Source organism: Chinchilla lanigera, unplaced genomic scaffold (genome assembly GCF_000276665.1).
Source record: "Chinchilla lanigera isolate Chin_1 unplaced genomic scaffold, ChiLan1.0 scaffold00026, whole genome shotgun sequence".
NCBI classification, from domain to species: domain Eukaryota; kingdom Metazoa; phylum Chordata; class Mammalia; order Rodentia; family Chinchillidae; genus Chinchilla; species Chinchilla lanigera.
This window is the reverse complement of record NW_004955427.1, coordinates 6689222-6713065: the sequence shown is the minus strand read 5'-3', so window position 1 is coordinate 6713065 and position 23844 is coordinate 6689222. Positions and strand designations below refer to the sequence as shown.

Below are 23844 nucleotides of genomic sequence, written 5' to 3'. Positions count from 1 at the left end.
GTTGCTTCTTCTTCCCCCGCTTGTTCTTCCCCTGCGCCCCTCAGTGAAATCACCATAATTTAGGGTCAGCTTCTCATGCAAATATATGTGTTCTATATTATATGCATAAAATGAATAAAGGACATACTATAATAGTTTTTTTTAAATTATAACATGCAGATATAATTTTGATACTTTTTCTTATCCTAAAAGGTATCCTGAGTGTTCTCCCTTGAGTTTCTGGCTGTAATCTCCACGTACACGTAAGATACTGATAAGTAAGGTGAAAAGGGGATAAAAGAGGGGGCTCTCGTAGATGGTGATGGGTAGGGTCAGTGTTCGTGGCTTTGAGGATTGGTACGGTTTAGGTCTCAAACACCCCGCACGGTCCCGGTGTGGCGCAGGGGCTGTCTGGAAGGGCGGGCACTGTGCGGGAAAGCGCACTGTTGTCGCAGGCGCCTCCCTCCTCTCACTCTTCCTGCTCCGCGTGCGGTGAGCGGCTGCTCTCCCCTAGGCCCCTCTGTCACAGCTTCAGCCTTGGAGCCGGAACCCAGTGGAACCTGCCCTCGTTTGTGTTGCATGTGTCCAGTGCTTTGTTCTTGTGATGGAAAAGCTGATTCACATAAGAATGGTATAAGGTAAAGTTAGTAGGACTTGATTAGTAATGAGATGCTTGAGGCGAAAGACCGCAGTCGAATGTGAAGCCTCAGTGTGCTGTGATCAACTTGAATACCACTCGCTAACATAGGCAAAGTAGGAAGAAGAGATCTGGGGGTAGGTTCAGTGTGGCAGGTGTTCGGTTGCGCATCTAAATAAATCCACTCGAAGGTATCTGTAGTAGTTTCAGTGGACAGCCTTGAGGTCAAAGGCAGAAATACAGAGTGAAAATAGGTGGAGATTTTAGAATGACGCGTATGAACATTTATGAGTGTGCAGAACTACAGCCTGTGGGATATTTTCTTTGGCTTCATACAGTGTCTATTTTTAAAAAATTGCTTGCTAGCTTTTAAAAGTTACTGATTTTATATGAAACATATTGCATTGAATTTCATTGGAAAAAGAAAAACAGCGATGGCAAAGTAGGTTAGTGTCGTGGTAAGAGAAACGGCCGCATCTGGTGCGAGCGATGCTCCTCTGTGACATCGGCACGGTCCTTGGTTGGACCCCGCACGCTTCCCTCGTGTCCCTGCTCCGACATAGCTGGCTTCACAGTCTCCAGGAGGTCTGTGGATCCGGGACACGGGACTAGGTGATCATGGACCATGGCGATCATGCAGACGGAGTGACGAAAGCAGATCCATCCAGAGTTCTGGTGAATGAAACATGCCCAGGGGAGGTTTAAGGAATTTTCGAGGAGTCACTGGAAGAGTGGAGGGAAAATCCTGAGGACGTAGTGTTATTGGAGCCGGGTGAAAGGGAGACCCAGGGAGGGTGGAGACGAAACGGAAAGTAGTGAAGGTCACACTCGATGAGAAGTCAAAGGTTTTCATGCATATAGTTGCAGAAAGGCATTAGTGATCTGGTTTCTCTTCCTTTAAAAATCCTGCAAGTCTCCGTTATGCCCAGAGTGTAACGGGGCTCTACGTGTTGCGTGAGCGGGCGTGTGGGTTTTTGGCATACACACAGGTGTGTTGTGTGTGGGATTCTTGGTGTTCGCCAGGTTTGTTGGATTTCGTGCACGCGCACAGTGAGGACGTGGTGTGCACTGGACGAGGGCTCTGGGCTTTGCTGAGCGTGAGTGGGCGGGCCCTTCCATCCGGCTGTCTGTCAGCGCTCACTGCAGCCGTAGTGTGCGGTAGAGTCAGAATTGTCTTCTTTTGAGGTTTCTGAGCTCTCTAATGATGAAGCTGTGATCGTGTCTTTTTACACTAATCTGTTTACATGTAGGTTTTGACTACTTATTTTACCTCATATTGAGAAATAGCTTTCTTCATTTAGCCTTTTTTCTTCTTGCCTGTTCTAACAAGTAAGGAAAATACATTCATTTGCTGAGGCTGTTAATCTTTCCTGAATCATTTCTCGGAATTAAGCCAGAATTGTGTTTCTAAGCTATGTTTCTGGAGTGTAGTTTAAAAACTTCTGTTCAGGGCCCTAGAAAATTAAAAACCAGACTTCATGTTTCCCATTTTTTCTAGTTAGCCAGCTGATCAGTTTTGAATCAATTTGTTATAACAATTCTTAAGCTATTTAAATTTTCATTTTCAGTAATTTTTCTTGTAGATTTTTATTTTCTGAACAGTTAATTTTGGAGAAACTTAAAACTCAACACTTCAAAAGCTGTTTTAATATAATGTTTTACGGCTTTGTTATAATGTTGTTTATTTCAAACTAGAGTAGCGTTACATTATATTTTATTGTTTATTGCCCCTTATAAAACATCTGGGCTGCTTAGGTTCTAAGTTTTACCCCCTCTGTGTAGCTATCTCCCTCCTTTCTTTTCACTGTCTGAGGGGCGAAAAAGGTCAGGGAACAAGCAAAAGAAACCGCTTATCCTCTGACCATACCTCCTAATCTGTCCTAGAAACCTAGTGTCTCTCAGTACCCGGGAAACGGAGAGGCCAACTTGTGCACTTGATTGCAAGCAGCGAAGAATCCCAGACACTCTGTCCCTTAGGACCATTTCTGCTGGTAGAGAGGTGTTTGGATTTAGTAGCAATGCAGTTCAAACATTTTACAGTCATTATGTAGAGATGCATTTTTCTTGGATAGATTGCCAGTGATTCATTCTTCTTCCTTATTTTGAATGTTACTCTGAAATCTAATGATTGCTTTTCCTCATGTTTTTTTTTGTTGTTGTTGTTATTCTTTAACAACAGTAATTATTCAGAATGTCGTCAATAGTTTCTCTTATTAAAACGACATTTTGGTGGATGTCATTATGCACTCTATGTACAGTTTCTCCCGAAAAGGTTTCAGAAGTATTGCTGGAAATGACATACTTCCTTTGCTTCAGTTTACTTGGTTGTCCCAGCAGGCTTCAGTCATTGCGTGTTGACTTGATTTACCAATCCATATGGAGAGTTTTGCGAGGAACTTTGTTATCAACTGTATATTGTTTGTCAGACTGAGTTCTTACAGCTAAATGGAAGATCATTTTAAAAGCTCGCTTAAACCTTTCTGTGGGAGGATGTCCTAATTTTAATGTATGTAATTTCCTCATTTCATTTAATCCAGTCACAGCAAATCAAAGGCATCTTTTCGTAACCAGTAAGCTATTGTATTTCATGAACTTACCAAGTATTACTGAACTTTCAGAGAAAATATGATGAAAAACAGTTGTGCTTCAGAAAGAAAAAAACAAATCTCCACTGAGACCAGAATGTTTCTGTTGTCCTGTGATCAATGCCTAATAAATAGGAAAATGAAAACCAGAATTTTTATGTATTTTTATGGATTATGTTCTTGCATAATCCTGTTCCATTCCACCCATAAATTACGCCTTCAAAGTCAGAAAATGAAAAGAATTATGTATAATTTTATGGCTACAGTAAATTAGTTTTTATTTCCAAAAGTTAGGACACAAGACCAAAAGTTAGAAAGCACCAAACCTATCACATGACTGAAGTTACTGAGAAAGTCAGGAATAAAGCTAAGAAGCTGTTTTCTTGTTTTTGAGATCTTGTAAGGACTGTATTGGTTTCAGGCAATGGAAATGAGAAGAATTGTCTGCTATATAGAGATGTAATACTTGTCTGTGTACACAAAGTGTTGTGAGCTTTTTGATGAGGAAGAGATACATTCTCCAAACAGTGTCTGTAGCTTTGTGAAAGTTAGGAATTTACTTTATTGGAGACGAATGATTAGATCTAATTGACGGTTCTTGGTAACCATGGTTACCAAGCTGTCAAAGATAAATTGTTGTGAGGCAGCTATTTGGCCAGAGTGGGTTTGATGTGCTGTTGTGATTGGTTGCTTGAAATAGCTGTTTTCTCTTATTGAAGAGACAGCAAAAGCAGAACAGCCTGATAAGAATCTATTTCTGTATCCTTCAAGAAATAGGATCTTTACAAAAAAGATTGGATTTAAGTAATAACTATACAAAGTGTAGGCAGACTTAGGAATCACAGTTCCAATGTTTTGTATCCATAATAAAAAATCAGAACACATCAAGTATCTTAGGCGTACTCGGTTATCTTCTGAATAAAGCTGGCCCTCAATTTAAAAGTACTGACACTCTTAGTGAATTTTCTAAAAAAATAAACATCAGATTGAAAGTAGGAATGGCCTAATAAAGATAGAATAGGGATTTGTGTCTGTTTTCAGTTCAGGTGACACTGTTCTTAAACTAGATTGGACTTTAAACAAACAGCATCACAGCAAAACGGACAGTGGAGCATGTTGACTCCCTTGGTTGTATTACGGACGTATTGTCCGCACACATACTTCTTCCTGCGAACTGGGATTGTAATGTGATACTTTAAAAAGTTGAACATATAATTAAAGTGTAACGTACGTAGAGAAAAGCGCACCGCTCGCAAACGTAAGCTGAGCCGTTTCACAGAGCGGCCCGCCGGCGAGGCTGCCCTGCGTGCGGTGCCGCACACACCCTGCTGTCACCCCGCGCGCGTGTGCCGCGCTTGCCCAGGCGTCCGCAGCTGCAGCACGGTGGAATCGTACACTTAAAGTCCTGCAGGCCCTCCTGCTTCGAGCTAAACGCCACTTGACCCTTTCTCATGTTTATGAGGTTCCACTCTGTCCCTGCATGTAGCGCTACTTCGTTCAGTCTTTCTCCATTATATGGCAATTTATTCTGCTACTAATCCACAGGAGCTTCTTTTCTCTTTGGAATTGTTACTAACCCTGACATTCTCTTGTAATTATTTAAGCATGTCTGTGCGTTTTTGATAGCTCCGTATGAGTGCAATTGCTGACTACTAGTTTATACATACGTTAACTTGTGCAGACCTCCCAACAAATTTCCAAAGCGTTTGTACCATTTAGTCACCTCTGAGCAATCCGTAACAGTTGCTGTTGCTCCAGATCCCCTCAGTGCTTTACGGTGTCATTCACTGCTTCCTGCTAAGTCACTCTTTTGGGGGAAAGTGGAAATTCATTATGATTTTAGTTTATATTTCCCTGGTGATCAATGAAGTTGAGCATATCTTTGTATTTTTATTAAACATTTTAATTTCTTTTAACTGTACATGTATAAAAATTGCTCAATATTTTTCTTTCTCTTTTTTTGGTACTAGGAATTGAACTAAGGACCTCATGCTTGCCAGGCAGGCGCTGTACCACTAAGCTAAATCCTCAGCCCCAAATTGCACAGCTTTTGTTTGTACTTATTTTTAAAAGTTTTTATACGTTATGAATGTGAGTTTTTTGTTGTCTGTAAATACTTTCTGTTTATGTGTGACTTTCTTAATGATATTTGCTCTTGATCACAGGTTTTTAAATCACCTTTTTCCTTTGTGCTTTGGGCAGTGTGGGTTGTGTTTAAATTTTTGGCCTGCTCCAGTGTAGTGTTAATAGTTCCTATGTATCTCCTTAAAACCTTTGTTTTCCTTTTAATTTTTAGCTCTAAGGTATGTCTAAATTGAGTTTGTTTAGTGTGTTGGAAGGTAAGGGCTAGATTCAGTTTCTTTCGTGTTTATATCCATTTGACCAGCAACATTTATCAGACATCATCCGTTCCTAGCTGCCGTTCATATGTGATATTGTGTTCCTGTATTCCATAGATTTTGTCTTTGATTATCAAATTTCAGTTCTGCTTCACTTGTCCGTGGGTCTATCCATGTGTCAACACCATTGTCTTAATGTAAAAGTTAGTTATAAGCTTGTCAGTGTTCTTACTGAAGATTATCTTTAATTTTGGCTCTTGGCATATCACTGTAAAGTTTAGAGTCAGTTTACTCCTACTGTAATAATGCCTCTGGGAGTTTTAGTGGGGTTGTATTAAATCCACAGGTCAATTTGAGAAGACTTCACATCTTCGTAGCACTGAGCCTGCTGACCTGTTGAAGTGTTATCTTTATTTACTCATCTTCTGTCACTTGTATTTCTATTTGTTACGGTTTGTGTCTGGGTGTTCATGGGGAAGCAGGCTTCTCGGAGGTGGCTGAATCCAGAGTTTGTGATTGAGTCGTGGTCTAATGCTGCGAATAAGGGTGTGAGTGCTTCCTCTGCCCGAGGGTGGGTGGCCAGCATATAGTGTAAGGGACGGAAAGAGGCTTGCCCTCCCCCGCTGGCTCTTCCTTATTGCTTTTGTTGTCTTCCGCCGCCGTCAACGTTTGCCCTCTGCCATGTGCCACCCTGCCGTGGAGCCAGCCGAGGATGGACTGAAACCTCTTTAAACTGAGCAAAATAAACCTTTGCCCCTTGAACTTCGGGTGTTGGGTATTTTGTCTCATCAATGCGAAAAGTAACTTAAGACACTATTCATTTAATATTTATAGACAGCACTGTAAAAGTCAAACTTTTAAAAGTTTTTCTTTCTAGTTATATATTGCTGACATGTAGCAATATGATTTTCTTATATTGTTCTTCAGTAACCATGTTCAGCTCTCTCACGATTCTTTTACCCATTGGGTTACACTAGAAAGATAGAAGCATTGAAAACGTCAACACACCCAGAACATGCCACTTTGAAAATCACTTGTGGTTCTTTCCCAATCCAGTTATCGTCACCTCACGCTGTGATGACTTTTCTGGACATCTGCAGGAGTTTTGAACGTCAGATCATAAAGCGTGCAATAACGTTAAAAATACTGTTGTTGTTGATATTGCTAGACAGCGCCATGGATATTTTTACATAAGTACTTTCCGTATAATGTTAAATGATGTCACATTCTTATGAGTGTTGTCTTCTGTTGTTACTCTGAATTGTTTTTAATATTTTGCTGTTATAAACAAAACTGCTTGAAGAAACTTGTGGGTGAATTTTTGTGCTCCTCTGTACTTTGGACATACTTATCTTTTGACAAAATTCCATTAAGTAGACTTTCTGGATCAAAATGTATAGGCTTTTGAAACTGTTGTCAGATTGGCTTCCAGAAATACTAAGTTCTCATCACTGCAGAATTATACATAAGTTTCTGTTTTCAGATGGCATAGTTTTTGCTGATAATCACTTTGGTTTTTTTGCACTGCCAAGGATTGGCCCCTGGCTGGGTCTTTGCAGTGAGCTGTGTTCTAAGCCTATTTTTTTACTCTTTGTTTTGAGATGGGGTTTCACTGTTGCCTAGGCTAGGCTGGACCTTGGAATGGTCCTACCTCAGTCTCCCAGAGGGCTGGGATTCTGGCCATGTCCCACCACACTGGGCAAATTCACACCTTTGTTTTATGGAATAGTCCTTCTTTCATGTCAATTATAAATAACATCTGTAGCCTTTGAGGAAGTAGAGGTTTCAGGTAAATTTTTAAAAATGAATTTTCTAGTACTTTCTTTTATTCCTTTTACTTTTGTCTTAAAAGTACAGGATTTTCAAATTAGGCTGTTGAATACTCGCTTCCATTTCTACCCAGGAGGAGACAGTCCTGGAAGGTTGCGTATCTGTGATCTGCTCACCCACCGACACCTTTTCAGCTTTGTTTCCCTACGTCGGACTGATCTTCAGTTCTGCTTTTCTCTGAAAGGGCACTGTATCTTTAAAGACATGCTTCTTGATTATTGGTGGCAGAGTAGACTGGTACAGCCACTGGTGACGCCTCACAAAACTAAAACTAGAGTTTCTGTGGGCCCCGCTAATTCCCGTTAAGTATCCTCACCAAGAGAGTCAGGGGCATCACACCACAGTGATGTATGCACACCATGTGTACAGCAGTACAATTCATAGCAGCTGCTCCTTGGAACAGCCTGTGTGTCCACCCACAGAAAGCGTGAGCGGTGGAGCCCTGCTGTGTAAGAAGGAAGGGTAAACTTGAGTCAGTTGTAGGAAAGCGGATGCACTTTGAGACTACAGTGAGAAGTGAAGTGAATCAGACCTGGAAGATTAAGTATCACACATTCTCTTATGTGAGAAATTCAATATATAAAGTACAAAATAAAAGACAGAATTGGAAAAAGAGAGAAAAGTTCTTGTAATCCAACATGGGCGGTGTATCAAAAAGTATACCTTGATTTAGCAGAGTCATTTGATGTGTTTGTTTCTTGGCCTGTTAGTCTGGCTGTTAGTCTGATAATTATCCTTGTAAGGAGTTACAAGATAAATGAATCCTGTGCTGCCCCCAGAAAGGGGGAGGATGGAGACAAAAAAGAATTGAGATATGTGAGGTGCGTATACCAATTCCCCATAATAAGTGTACCTAGTATGTGCTGCAGACGTTACTAATACAGGTAACACGTTTAAAAAAAAAAGTTCTAGAAATAAAAGGCTTGTAAAGACAATTACTTTTGCTGTTTGGTCGACAGATTAGAATCCATTATCTAATAATAAAAGTAGAATCAAGCCTTATGTATTAAATTCTTCAGACAAGGGAACAAAACTGTCCCTCTTTTCCAAGTCATCAAAAGAACTCCGTGTAGCAGCAGGTGATGGCACGCCGTGTAGCAGCAGGTGATGGCACGCCAGCGCACGGCCGCCGCGCTCTTCCCAGAAGTCTGGAGATCCTGAAACTGTGTTCTCCTAACAAGCCCCTCGCTCCCAATTGGTCTTGTATTCTGCTAGTTGTAGGTTGATAGTGATGTGTGAGTCTCTGTCTGTTTTAAAGGTGATTCAATGTGTAATTCATGTGTTTTATAATTGCGTGGTCACTAGAGCACTTTAAACATTTTGTGATTTGTGAGAGCTTTTAAGTTTGTTGGCTCATTTAGTTTTCAGTATTTAATTCTTCTTCTATTCATCCCCGTTTTCTTTTGCCAGATTGCCTCCACACTTACATTTGTACAAGTTTTAAATCAATTTGCCATTAATGTATTCTCTGCCAGGCTTCATGTCCAAGGCGAGAAGTAGTGAGAAATACCACCCTCTTGCTGCCGCTTCATTAAAAGCATGAAAACTTATTCTCTCCCAGTCCCCTCCTCCCCGCTCAATTCAGGAAACAAAGTGGTCACCACTTCCAGTTTTCCCTGGGAAGTTTGGATCCTGTGTGCAACAGCCTTAGAACAATCTATTGTTTTGTTTGTTTTTAGAGACATCTTTCCTTCACTGGGAAACACCCTCCCTCACTAATTTCCCTCCTGCACAAGGGTGTTCTGCTGAGCTGATCAAACGGGGAAAATCTGATCAGGTTTTCTGATAAGGTAACCAAGTAATGCCCTAGCTTGTGTTCCTTATTGCCACCCTTAATTGAGGTTTCAGTGAATGAACGCCTCTGTGGGCTTTAGGTTTATGGCAACTGAGCTGTGACAAAGTCTCATTAACACAAGCGCTGGAGAGATGGAAGGTTTCTGTTTGTCAGTTGAAGTCCATCCATTTTGTATAACGTGGTCTGGGAAGTCAGTGAGTACTCGGGTGTCATCTCCACCCATCTTAAATATTGAATAATAATATTTTCGTGTATTTAACCATGTTTTAACATCTACCAAGTACACACAAAGCAGAGCTCTGTGGCTTTCCATATAAAAAATATTTGCGCCAGCCTTGAATCAGCAGTTCTTTGATCAACTCTTTTCCCACTATGGTTTATGTTCTTTTTGTATGTTGGTTATTGGAAACTTTAATTTGGAAAAGAAAAATGTGCCTCTTAGGCACTGCTTTCATGGTCACTGTAACAAGGCTGGACATAGTTGCATATTTATCCGTCACATTAAATCAGTAGCTTTCTAATACTATTAAGCATTTCCCTTGTTCTTTTACGGCAGCAGCGTTTTGTTAACCTTAATCAGAGTCTGACGTGTGTTTCTTCTAACTGGCATCTGATGTGGTGTCTCTTCAGTGCTCTGTGGTTTCCTGTTTTTTTCATACATAGAGAAAAGCCTTTTGGGGCATTAAGCCTCATAGTTTTTGTAATGGTACATCAGACCTTAATTTTTTTAGAAGTGTAATGTCGTTTTGTAAGCCTGTCTCGTCGTTTATTTATGCCGTTTCCCATAGATCCTTCTCTGGCATCCATCACGGAGGACTTCCTTACAGATTCCCTTGCTGCGTTCTGCTAGCGCTGCAAGTCTGAGCTCTTGCCCACGAGCGTGCGTTCTTCAGGAACAGAGGCAAGGTCTGTGCCTGTGTTTCTGTAGCCCTCTTTCCTGAAAGGGCTTGCCTTAGCAGTTGGTGGGTCTTAGGTTCCTGCACTGTCTCAGAGTAGGGGTACCAGCGCATCAGCAGCACCTGGGACCAGTTAGAGCTCGCCTCTCAGCCCCGACTCCCCAGTGTCTTGGGTTGGCGATGGGCAGTCTCTGTGTTAGCCCTTCAGGTGACTCAGATGGACGCTAAGGTTGACAGCCACTGCTGTAGTCGTGAATATGAAATTAGAGACTTAGTGATAGTTTTTCATTGGGAGGATTGGTTTACCTTGAGGCCAGGCAAAATGTTCATTCTGCTTGAGTCTTTTATGTCTTAAGAGACAATAGGAAAGAAAAACTTAAGATTTAAATATATGTTGTCTTTTAAGAATGCATTTAACTCGTATATATACTCTTGAAAACTACCATTTACATTTTAAAAAATCTGAATGGTTTCCTCATTCTATGGATCCAGCAATAGGCATTTGGCTTTTTGAGATTAGGAGCATCACAGAGCAGTGTACAAAGGTTGTTAACCATGTTCACGGGGAGAGGAAGGTGGGTTAATCTTGGAAATTAGTGAGGGGCTGGGTGATAGCTCAGCGGCACAGCGCCTGCCTGGAAAGCACAAGGTCCTGAGTTTGATTCCTGGTACAAAAAAAGAAAAAAGAAAATAAATTAGTTAGGGGTTTGGTTGGGAGATAGAAATTCCTGGCTAATATTCTGTGTGCTTTGAAACTTTTCGAGTATGTGAATGCATTACTTACCAACATTTTTGATATGAGATAAGTAATAAGAATGAATTAATGAATAGTTGTTAATCAATAAATCAATTCCCATGAGATAGCAATTGTAGTTACTTTCTTAAAAGTGAGATTTCCGTTGCATGGAGAGGAAGTTACATGTGCTTTTCATCTCCGCAGAAACATCAGGATGGTGACAGATAAGTCTATGATTTTCCGCCTTACACTTATGGAAAAGCGGCACACACAGGCCTCGTTTGTGCAGTGAATACTGAATGTCGCTGCCGCTCTGTGCACCCACCCTCTTATAACTATCTTCAAACAGAGAGAACTTGATGTTAAACCGTAGTTAAACAACCCTGTGTGAGCAAATGAAGACGTCGTGATGCACAGAACTTTGACCTAATACTTCTTCTAAATGTGCAGAGATACCTTGACAAGCAAGGTCTATTTAAGAGAGAAATTGTTTCTTTTAACTTTTTTGGTAAATGGAACATAACAAAGTTAACATTACCTGTGATCTGAATTATGAACAGTATCCTCAAGTATTTTTTACTGCAAATGTAATTTATGCTAATTTTATGATTCAAGTGTGGTGTTTCAATGGAAGGTATCTGTTCAGTGACATTTGATTCAATAATTAATTTTGTTTTTCCTTACGCAGAACTATTGTACCCTGGAAAGTGTTCAGACAGTGCCTCCATGAGGTCCATCAGATTAGCTCTGGCCTAGAAGCAATGGCTCTGAAGTCAACAATTGATTTAACTTTCAATGATTACATTTCAGTATTTGAATTTGATATTTTTACCAGGCTGTTTCAGGTAAGCTTTATACTTGTTTAATCTATCAGTCCTTTCCCTTCTGTCCTCTCAAATACTCTTCATCAACATAATTTTTCAGGTATCAGGTCCTATATACCATTAAAATTATGTCAATATAAATGTCAGTAGAAATGTAACAAAGCTTTCTTTTATAACATTCAGATTCTTTCTGCTTTTTTCCTACTATAAACAATTTTGAGATGGGCTTTTTTATTTGGATTTATTGTTTTTGTCTTGTAATCAATCCCCCATCATTGTTTTACATAGATGTTCAATACCAGATAGTGTTGTATGGAGATACTGTTGTTTTGTTCTTTTGCATGTCTTCATAGGATTACTCTAGACATGAATACTTAACATTTGTGTTTTGAGTTTGTTTTTTCCATTAAAATGCATATTATCTATTGGATTCAATTCAAACAGTCAGAAAATAGACGAATCCAACTTAAAAGTTTTCTAATTTAATGACATAAATTATAGTGATATAAATTGATCAGATACCAGGTTTATTTGTATTCTGAAGCAATTTATTATTTTAATCTGTAGTATAATTTATTCTGATTAAAACTTACAACAAAATTTTCAGTATAATTTTGGTTTTGTTTTCTGTGTTACATGAATGCTCTGATATATGATTCTGCTTGTGACATTAGCCAGCAAGGATAGGGTGACTGATTTATGTTTTTTAAAAAAGAAAAGAAATTGGACACTTTGGATTAGCTTCTAATTTGCTAAAGAACTTTTTAATAGAAGATAAAAGGACTTCTATCAACAATATGTATAGGGTACAGTTTACTTTATTACAATTTTAAAATGATAATTCTACATTATATGTAGGGTGACTAGCTGGATAAACTACAGCAGAAAGTGTGCTTTTGCTTATTTTATACTTACAGTAGTTTCGTGTTTATTCCATTGGTGCATATAAATTGTCAGTTTATGTTTTAATGTTTTTCTATTACTGAGACTTGAAACCAGGACCTTTGCACTGAGCTAAATTCTAGCTTCCTTCCTTTCGGTTTTTCTGTCCTTCTCTTCCCTCCCTCTTTCCCTCTAGCCTCTCCTTCTCCCCTCCCCTCCTGCTGTCCCTTGCTTCCTTAATTCCTTGATTCCTTGCTTTCTTGATTCCTTTCTTCCTTTCTTATTTTGAGACAGTGTCTCACCAAGTAGCTCAGGCTGAGCTTGAATTTGTTATCGTCCCGCCTCGGCCCTCCGGAGTGTTGGGCTTGCAGGTGTGCACCGTGCCTGGCTTGTTTTCTTTAAAGATTCTAAAGTGCGTTGTTCGTTTGTTGATGTTCTTCACTTACTTTCTGAAAGAGGGTCTTGCTGTGTAGTCCCAGCTGACGTTCATTTGTGACCCTTGTGGCTCAGCCTCCCACTCGCGGGGTGCCGGTGAAGGGTGTACACCGCCACACCTGGCTTCGGATGCACACTTTAGAAAACACTGGTGTTACCCAACACCGACTGTTTTACCGTGGATGCTCTCCTTCCTTTAGTGTTTTTCAGAAACTTTTCGGAATAAACACATCCTTTTTTTAACATGATACAAGAAATAAATTTACCTTTAGAATAAAACAGGCACAAGCAATTTTCACACATTAAACCTAAATGCTCATTTTAGGAAGAATTTTTTCTGTGTGTGGAACTTCAGTGACTTTTTAGTATGGGTATTAAATGCTGCAATGCTGTAGAGTAATATATTAAGGCATGGGGGCAGCTTAATTTTAGTTAAATTCTTACCCAAACTGCATCTTAATATGTGTGCATATTTTCTTATAAACTGTTTCACTTTAAAACAGCCCAAGGAATTTTAATACTCTAAAGTTTATATATCTTATTTATGTTTGCTGGAATGGAAAAGGGAAAGGATCTTTAGAAGCAGAGCTTCTGTAAAAAATTTCAGTACTAAAGGCAAAATATTAACTGGACCAAGTGCCTAATCTCTTTTAAAACACACAATGATAGAAGGAGCTGAAAAATTCTTTGACATTTTTTATTATCTTGGGTTTGTGTAATTATTCAAATGTTTTGGCAGTAATCATGTATGTACCTTACAGTGTGATCTTCTGTTTTTACATGACTTTAAAAATTCAGTGTTTTCCTCAATTTATTGTACTTTTTCTGTCCTTCAGTTTCCGTAGTCCATGAAGAATGTGAGCTGTTTTGGTGTAGCGGGTACTAGAGCTAGTAGCTCTGGATTACTGGGGCAGCGGGGGGCAGAGTGGGATCTGAAAGTGGGTAAGGACCACTCAGCATTTGCTCTGAGGCAGACGGAGTAGCATCAGGGGTTGAAGAAGGGGGCAGCAGAGACTAGGATGAGGTTGAGAACGGAACAGAGAAGGAAAGAAGGCAGCCTCTTCTGTGTGTCCTTCGCCCTAATACCTAGCTAGAAACTGAGCGAACACTGGGGATATGTAGAAGGACCCTGGTGTGTTAGGCATTACCTTCCCCATATCCTCTTCCTTCTGCCTTCATCGTTGTCTTTCTTCTCCAGGTGGTTGACGGTGTTTATGGTAAGCGGGAACTAAAGTCCCGGTTTGGAGTAGAGGGACTCGGCTTCTCCCTTCCCTTTCTTTGGAGCAATTTCCTTTCTCCTATTTTCCCCACAATTAGGGAAGACTGGGTCCTTGAGAAATGGGGCACTACATTTGAGGGGTGCCAGCGTGAGGCAGGAATGTTGGGGGACCATCTTAGTTAGTATGAAATACAGATCATTAATGGAGAAAGGAGAACAAATAAAGAGGAAAGTCCTCAGCTACAGCAAAGAGTTTATAAAGAGTATCTCAGCAGGCTGCTTGCAGCTTCTCTTCTAACCTACGTTTTAAGTCAGTAACTGGTTCTTGAAAACAGTGACATGTGGACTAATTCATGCATTTCGTTAATTTCTGTATTTGTTTAGAAATTTAAAGTGAATTTCCATTCGTGTTTATGAAGACGTTTCCTTTGCTCAGTGCATTATCCCCAACACTTTGTTTTGCCTTCTTTAACCCATTACTTGGCAAGATACTTTAAATGGAAACACACACACACGCACACTCACACACAGACGCACGCACACTCACACACACACACGCACACACTCTTCAGTAACACGTGTTTGTGACTGTTCCGAGTGGGTTGCATTCAATGAATAAACAGCACACAGACTCACCCTATTACATAAATATTTTTGTAATTAAAAGCTGGCCCTCTGGATCGTGTACCAAGACATGGTTGCTAATGCTGCAGCAGCTGGCTCTAAAGTGCCAATTTCATGATTCTCCTCTTGTTTTTTAAGCTATGCATTGAACTGTGTGAAATGTAGCATTTTGAAAAGCTGTTCTTCCATTAATACATGTGGACTTTCATACAAGTATCCCCAGTATTTGTTTGATGTTGGATCTGCCCTTGTCCTTTGTAAATGAGGAAGCAAAGCAGTGAACATGTCTGGAATAATAGCTACTTCTTAGTTGTTTTTTTTAAACCTATGCATTTCCCCAACCGTGTTTTATGTCAGTTTTAGTTGTACCTTAAGAGCACATTACAAGTACACTTTTTTTCAAGTGCAGATAGAACCTCTCATGTTAGTATTCTCAGGATCTCCTTCTAAACCCAATGAGATATTTTAGTGTGATGAGGAAATACCCTAAAGATTTTTCTTGTTATGTCAGAAAAAGCTAAATGACTCTTTATTACCAAATCATTCTTTCCCTTGTTATTCTCATCTCAAGGGAAATAATACTTGAAGTATTCTGCCTTGTAAATTTGAAACTTGATTTACAATGATGGAGAACAAGTCTCAAAACAAACAAAAGCAGGAACTCTATCAGTAATGAAGCCTGTGATATCTTTTTCAACAATTTAACTTGGCCACATAAATGACCTGTTTTTTTCCTTCATGGAGAAGATTTGAGTTAAGAATCTGGCATATTCGAAGTAGTGTGCTGCCAATTCCTAGGAAAAAATGTAGCCTCAGCCTGAAAAATAATTGCAGGCGATTCACCCACACCCTCAAGCAAAGTGGTCTATCATGGACTGCCTTTTTCCCTCGCCATGGTAGCCAGAGGGACAGCTAATCAGATTAAAGAGAGATTGATGCAAACCAGGTATTTTGTGAAATTTCTTTTGTATAACTCATGTTTAAACCCAAAGTCTTTCCTAATTGTATAATTGTTTAAGCCTAAACCAGGAGAAAGTACGGTTGCACGTTCCCTTGAGGAAACATGAAAGTCGCTGTTGGTGGGATCTGGTCAACGGCAGTGTGCGTGACACTCTGTGCCTCAGTATCCGTGGATGAGCAAGACGGTCGTGCTCCTTGCCCCTAGGTAGCTTAGGAAGGGACACTGGAGAAAGGAGTCACGTGCCACGGGAAGGGGAAAGTTCGTAGAAGAATCAGCACCTACAGGACTGCGGTCTCGCATGTGCTGGGTTCAGGCCCGTGACAGAGAAGCCCGTGTGGCGGGAGAGGAGCGGCACGTGGAAGGCAGTGGAAGAAGGTCGGGGCAGGAAGTCACTGAGATCGGACTGCGTCCGGCCCCTGGGAGTCGTCTGAGGCTGTTTACAAGGACTTTCATTCTTACTTAAAGTTAGAAAGTTTTGAAGAAAAAGATTATGGTGGTTTATGTTTAAAAATGATCACAAATGCTTTATTAAGATAGGCTATGTGGAGATTATGAGGTTTTCCTTTTTGCTCTTCATATTCTATTCCTAGGAAATCTTTTTCCTGCCTAATTACATTTCTCTAGAAAAAAACAAACTGTTGCATATTTGCTGTTAACAAAGGTTAACCCAAGCCGTGTAAATACATACTAACTGTGAAAGTATCTAGAATTTCATTGTTTATGAAATAATGAGTTGGTGTGTAATCAGTGGTTGGTCAAATCTAGATAATCTCTCTATTTGCGTTTTCAGCCTTGGGGCTCCATTCTCCGCAATTGGAACTTCTTAGCTGTGACGCATCCTGGGTACATGGCGTTTCTCACTTACGACGAGGTGAAGGCGCGCCTGCAGAAGTACAGCACCAAACCCGGGAGGTAAGGCGCGGCAGCGGCGCTCCCCAGAGGACTTAAGATGAGTCTTCCCTGGTTCCAGTCTGAGGGGATCAGTCACTCTGCTAGGGGTGGCGGGGGTGAGGGAGTCAACAGGGCAAAACTGGGACCTGGAAATCCATGCATTCTGCTCATTCTGAAAGTTAGTGTGCAGGAATTGCAAGGGGATCTGCTGCTGTATAGTGTGATAAGCTTAAAGATTCATTCACCCTTAGAGTTCTGCTTTTCACATTGGAGGACGATATTAACCTATATTGATTATTTTATAATTCCTGTGTTTTTGTACATTATGTGTGTGTATTTGAATACTTGAATATTGTGCTAAGGAGAAATGCATCGGTTTACTTATATTGTCATGGGATATTTTCAAGACATTCATTTAGGCTGTGTGATAAATACAAATACACATGAACAAATGCATTTAAATGTGTACTTGTACGTGATAAATACATACAAACACATAAATACAAGCTCATTGTTACCATCCAAATCAACTTCATGTCCCTGCAAACAACTCTGTAACACCTCAAACCTTACAGATTGAAAAAATGTTTCATTTTGCAAATGATGTAATAGATGGAGACACACAGAAATGGAGGGTTTAGTTAGCTAGCCCTTCGGATTTGACCGAGAGGTCACACCTAATTAACGACAAATGTAAGAGCAGGAAATCTTGCCCTTCCCTGGATATCTGCATTTCCTACTGTGTCCCGTCTAGAAGTAGTCGTAGTAGCCGTTTGATGGCGTCGACATCATGTGACCAGTGTCCTGAGTACGGCAGAAGAGGCAGTGGAGACTGCTCAGAGCTGTCCCATTTTGGCAGGAGAGGGTCGTTTCACTGTCCATCGGTGCACTGACCTGCGTGCAGAGGTGGTTTCCTTTTAAGAATGAATTTGTTGTTTAAGCCCAATTTGCGCTTTTAGGATCATTTTTATTTGATTTGTAGTAGATTTGATGTTTATCCCGTCATGCTTTTCTAAGACTTAAACCAGTAGTTTTGATTCTTCTCTGTCACAGTGAAAATTCTATTTGTTTAAAGAATATAGTCTATAAAGAGAAGCTGGTGGTACAGGAAATAATTAGGCTGCTGTTAAAGGTTCTGTTTAGATGAAAGAGAGTTTTGTATGTTGACAGGCACTTAGATGATTGTTTTGTTTTGTTCAAGGATTTCTTATGATTAGGTTTTTGATTAAAGAAGAAATGGGTAGTTGTAACTTACATGTGTAAAGGGTGATAGGAGAATTTAAAATATGTTTAAGAAAACTTTGTGAACAAAAAATCAAATAATTTTTAAAATATTTGCAGAATAAATAAAATACTTAGATCTATTCCAAGGACACTTCTCCAACTAATGTGGAGTTATAATTATATTTGTGGAGTTATAATTATAATGTGGAGTTATAATTATATTTAAATTATATTTGAGGGCTGGGGGTATAGGGCTTGATCCTCAGTACCCCCCCGCCAACACACACACACACACACAATTGCACACGAACACAGTTAGAAAGCTTAGCGTTAAAGGGTGGTTTGAACTAAAAATGCCCCATCAACATGAAATGTGTTCATCTGATTATGTGAATTATGCCATTTTTGCAAAGCCAGGTACTAAAAATGAGGCAAAAATTGATTTCCTGAAGCTCAGAAGTAGCTACCAACAGAAGGCTCAGCAGCAAATGCTAGAGAATGCTATGCAAACGAAACTGAGTAACAACAACGTGCGCGAGAGCAGGTTGTTGTAAAAAGCCGTGTTGTTAACCTGCGTCAGATTGCTGCTGACGCCCATGACCCTGACCTCCTATGTGACAGTCTGTTTAGGAGCATCACTTTAAAAGTGTTTAAGAAAACAGAACAGGCCGTCAGTGAAAAACTGAGCAATTTCCTGAGAATGCTTCCCGTATTTATAAGGCTCTTTTTATATGAATAAATGTGGAATTACTTTTAAAATATTAAATATGTAGATTTTCAATCTTTTTTATTTTCATTTCATATTCTACATATTTTTAAGGTTTCTGTATTTGACATTTTTACTTAAAAGAATTGTATCATATATATTTCTTAATGTAACAAGTTAATGATTTTCTAAATTACAACTTAGAGTGACTTTCTATTTGTATAGCACTTTTTTTTTTTTTTTCCTGTGCCAGGAATCGAACTCACGACCTTGTGCTTGCCAGGCAAGCGCTGTGCCGCTGAGCTAAATCCCCAGCCCCTATAGCACTTTTTATAACATCAGTCTTCCGTCTGTGTCTGTGTAGAATTATTTTCTCTGATGCTATTTAAGGATGCCACTAACTAACACGCTAATATTTCTATTTTCAGGCTCTCTAGGGCAATCTGTTTTTAGATTTCTTGGAAGGTCCTTTAAGATGGTTCTATCATCATTATGAAGATCTTATTTTTTTATTTTAAAGAAAAAAAATGACACAATTTCAAAACAAGGTGATAGGAAATTAACAATGGTTATATTTTTACTTTATATAGATAATATTTCATATTTCATATTGTTATCATCAAAGAAGTTGTATAATTGTCTGAGGTATCTTGTGTATATATATATATTTTCTTTTCCCTTCTTTTAGTATTTCCCTTCTAGTAGTATAATTGTCTTAGGTATCTTGTGTATATACATTTTTTCTTTTCCCTTCTTTTCTCCTTCTCCCCATCCCAGTTGTTCTTTCCTTTGGATCAGTTTCTTTCCCTTTCACAATATCTATTGTACATTTTAGATCTTACTTACTCTTTTAGGTTCTTACACTAGGGAGATGATATGTGATTCTAATGTATTTCACTTATGAGTATGGTCTCTAGGTGCATCCATTTACCTATAAAAGATCTTAACATTAAAATAGCACAAATTATCCATTCTTATAAAAACTCATTTTCTGATGGGTGAAATCACATTGTAATATTAAATATTCATGTTAGTTAAATCTGGCGACTGTATAGCCATTATATGTGCTAAATTATATTTTGCAAAGCTTTTATATAGTGCTTGTTTGTCAGTAACTAGCATAAATTGAGAGATACTCACTTCCTTCTCTGTTATTTCTTACATTCATATAGCGGCTCCCTTGTAGCCAACAGATTAAGTTAACTTACTTTTGATCCACTTAATGAGCTGTAAAATCCAGACGTGGATATCAGTGTTGGCAAGATTATGATACACTTAAATAAAGAGAAATGATCTAAACAGAAATAGACAGCTAAAGGAATAGATAAATGATGATGCATGTAAAGCCAAGTCAATGTCTCCTTTCACTGGAGGTTAATTTTATGGGGTTTGTCTTCCATTTCATGTGTGTTTGGGACAATTTTGGCTTAATAGTGAGGGTACAGTACTTAGTTGGCAGGGTTAAGTAGCAAATACGAATTTACCTAGTTTGCATTTCCATTACTATAGTCCCCCTCTTTCGAGATTTATTAAAAATCACTGAAATTCTTGAAAGAAAATATGTTGTTTTTAAATAAGTTATTTAACAATTACAATGCATAATTTTAGTATTTAAAAGTAATTTATTGAACCACATTGTAGAGACTGGCTCAGTTTCTGAGATGGACAAATGAAATTTTTACACATTTGTTATATTTTTACTTCCAAAAAATGATTTATGTCATGGCTGCTCCGTATCTGCAGCATTTTGGCACACAGCGTCCCTAATAGTGATGATAAATCATGTGATAGTTTACAGCTTACGTGTTTTCTCACAGAGCTCTGGAGAAGCATAAGTGAGAGAAAATTACCAGTCTTTGTTTTCCAGATCAGTGACCTAGTGTGATGGTGTTGAAAACATGGTTGAAGTTTATATCAGGACTTCCGAGTGATTCTGTTTCCCATTTTGCCTTAAAAAGCCTAGCAGACTTGGTCGTGTGTGGCCCACCCTCTGCATGTGATTGAGTTGTTTTCCGGTGCTTTCCAGCTACATTTTCCGGCTAAGCTGCACTCGCCTGGGGCAGTGGGCCATTGGCTATGTGACTGCGGACGGGAACATCCTGCAGACCATACCTCACAACAAGCCTCTGTTCCAGGCCCTGATCGATGGCAGCAGGGAAGGCTTGTAAGTATGCGAAATGGGGTTGGGTGTGCGTACAGTGCACGCCCGGGGAAGGTGGAGCCTGCCCGGTGGTGGGGAAAGTAGGCAGCGAGGCCAGCAATTTGTCCGTACCTTAGGACTCGGAAGTGTACGTTGCTTAATTCTTACTGTCCATCTCTTTAGTCATTTTAATGTAGCCTATTTAAAACTGATCATATGGTATACAGAATACATCACAACAAATTACTGTATCAATTGGTACTTCTCAGAAAAGTTGAGGGTAAAAACTTTTAAAATAATGCAATTGCTCCTTTTTATTTTGACTGATAATGCTACATTTTTATGTTTTCTTATTCTTCCGTTTCTCTCCCTTTATCTTCGTATATCTTCCTTTGCTCGCAGTAGTAGTCTATCCAAATTCCTCTCTTACATTTTTTCTTTTCCTTTTTTAAAGTTTACTTCTTCTTGGCGGTGCTAGGGATTGAATCTAGATCTTCCCCTGAGCTCCATCCGCAGCCCTTTTTATTCTTTGAGGCAGGGTCTTGCTCAGTGCTCAGGGTGTGCTGCAACTTGCAGTCCTCCTGCCTGGGCCTCTGAGTCCCTAGCTCTACAGGCGTGCGCCGCAGAGCCTGCCCAGCAGTACCCTTTGAAGATCTCTTTACCTCTCTGCTGCTTGAGGAGCTTAGAGATACAGGTAATCTGATGTGCAGGCATGGGTTATGACAGGAACCTAGCAGGAGACTGTCCACCAGAGCTCGTGAATAGCAGATAATCTAAGTGCTACTGTCGTGGCTTACATGTTATATGGGTTTTTTAATATGAAAAACCCAAATTAAGGAGAAAACAAGGAAATAGGAAACAGGGAGATGGTTCTTTTGCAGAAGGGAAGAGGACCAACAGAATACCGGAGGGAGGAGTGAGGGGAGCGGAGTGATACAAGAAAGAGTGAGGATGTGTTAGGTACAGGAGTCACTCCGCTCCCCGCCGTGAGTGTAATCATTGCGTACTGCAGACGCACACCAATGCAGTATTTAAAAGAAAATGAGAAAGATAGAAAAAGAGATACGGTGGGGTCTATGTGAAGAAACAGTGTATGTTTTTAAAGCTACAACGTTTCAGGAAATTACATAGAAAGTATGTCAAGTTTTGGGAAAATACAAATGTGTATTTTTAAATTTTCATAAATTAGCTATAATTGTTTTTGTTTTACCTTAATTTCAGTGTATTAAATATTTATATGTGCAGTGTTTGACTTACTGTAATTGTAGGTTTTTTTAGTTTTTAAGAAAAATAAAGTTTTACTTTGTAAAGGTGTGAGCAGATAAATCTGTAAATGCAGTATTTTTGCATTGTTTGTATTGTTATTACACTTTTCATCTAGTTTTAAAAGCCAGTCAGAAACACTAAATTATAGTATAATCGTTGTAACAAAACTTCTGAACTCTTGGGCCAAACAACTGTTCCTCCTCACACACAGCACATGCGCAGACTGAGGCATCTTCAGAGGGGGTGGCTGGTTGATTCTGAATTTACATAGCGGATGAGGATAAAAGAGATTACCTTTGTTAAGTTCAGTAGTTTCTTCAGATCAGTAGAACTGTAGGGTCATCTGGTCCGACTGACCAATTTCAGCCGTACTTCCTTACACTTAACCCAGTATTGTGTGGTAGAGATGGTAACTCGGTTGGTCTTGGTAAGCAGCAAAGACTGCTGCCTCCCTTCTTGCCCCCGGCAGTGGCCTGTCCCCAGCACCCTGGGTAACCGGGACAGCTGTCGTCCGTGGGCCCCTGATAAGTTAAATAGAAATTGTTCACCTTTCTGTAACATCTTTATTTTCTTTTCTCTTTTTAAAATTTTTTTCTTTTTTCTTTTCTTTTCCTTTTCTTCCCCTTCCCCTCCCCATCCCTCCTCCTCCTCTCTTTTCAGTGCTGGGGGTTGAGCCCAAGGCCTTTGCACTGAGCTGCTTCCCCACCTCGTTTTGTTTTTCATTCTGACACAGTCTCACTCAGTCTCTCAAATTGCTCAGGCTGGAGTCGCATTTTTGACCCTGTTTCCTCTGCATGGAAGAGTTCTGGGATTCTAGGTGTTCACCACCATGCACGGTTTAACATCCTTGTTTTCCTTTTTATAATTATTTTTTAATTTTTCCTAGAATTTTGACATATTTTTGAGGTATGACAAAACATTGCATGATAATTTTTTTATGGTTATTTTAGCATATGAAAAGAAATATAGCTGGGCGTGGTGGCACACGTCTGTAATCCCAGCACTCGGGAGGCTGAAGCAGGAGGATCGTTGCGTGTTCCGGACCAGCCTGGGCTACAGAGTGAGCTCAAGGCCAGCCTCAACTGCATAGCGAGACCCTGTCTCAAAAAGACAAAAAAATTATATATGTGTATACTTACCAGCTTCGGTTTATTAGTCTTTATTTTAATATTTATAGAATTTAATCTTTTCCCCGTGTATTATACCATCCCCATATAGTATATGTCAATTTTTTTTCCTAAGTTAATAAAATAGACCCTAAATGGAATTAAAAGTTGTATATTAAAGGTAATAAAGTTTCTTTTTTAAATTCAGTTATCTTTATCCTGATGGGAGGAGTTATAATCCCGATTTAACTGGATTATGTGAACCTACACCCCATGATCACATAAAAGTTACACAGGTAAGGACAATTTCTGGAAAATATGATTAATTGTATATAACAACTTTGAAATAAATCAGAATATCTACTTGAATTATAGATAAATCATGCACAAGTATTTCATACAGAGGATAACTTCAGGAATTCTAAGATGAAAAGAAATTACATATTGTGGATAGAAAATTCTGGTCTTAATGTTCTTGCTTGCAATATAAAATTGGCATTTATATAGAAATTGATGAATCTATAAGTAGACAGATGTGAGAAGAAAGACTTAGGTTAGAAAACTACAAAAATGATTAGCAGAATTTTTGCCTTAGCTTTCAGAGTCAAATGGGTAAGTAAAGATGATTGAAGATAGTAGGTGTGTTTTTTTAAATGTGGTTTTGGCAGTCTCAAAATTATGAGAATATAAATTGGCGAGGCCTTTTGTAGATTAATATTTAATAACTACAGACACATATTGATAACATCTTTGTTTGTTTGGTTTTTCT

General features: G+C 39.3%; 1 protein-coding gene across 1 annotated transcript in view; it reads left to right on the top strand.

The window, feature by feature from the left end:
- The window catches only part of Cblb (Cbl proto-oncogene B, E3 ubiquitin protein ligase), a gene marked incomplete at its 5' end in the record, with an annotated part of 211246 nt that overhangs the window by 99831 nt on the left and 87571 nt on the right, over positions 1-23844 (top strand). The window contains 4 exon segments of the mRNA XM_013515156.1: positions 11486-11642; positions 16533-16654; positions 20590-20727; positions 23284-23371. Of these exon segments, the coding sequence (XP_013370610.1) occupies positions 11486-11642; positions 16533-16654; positions 20590-20727; positions 23284-23371 (505 nt within the window).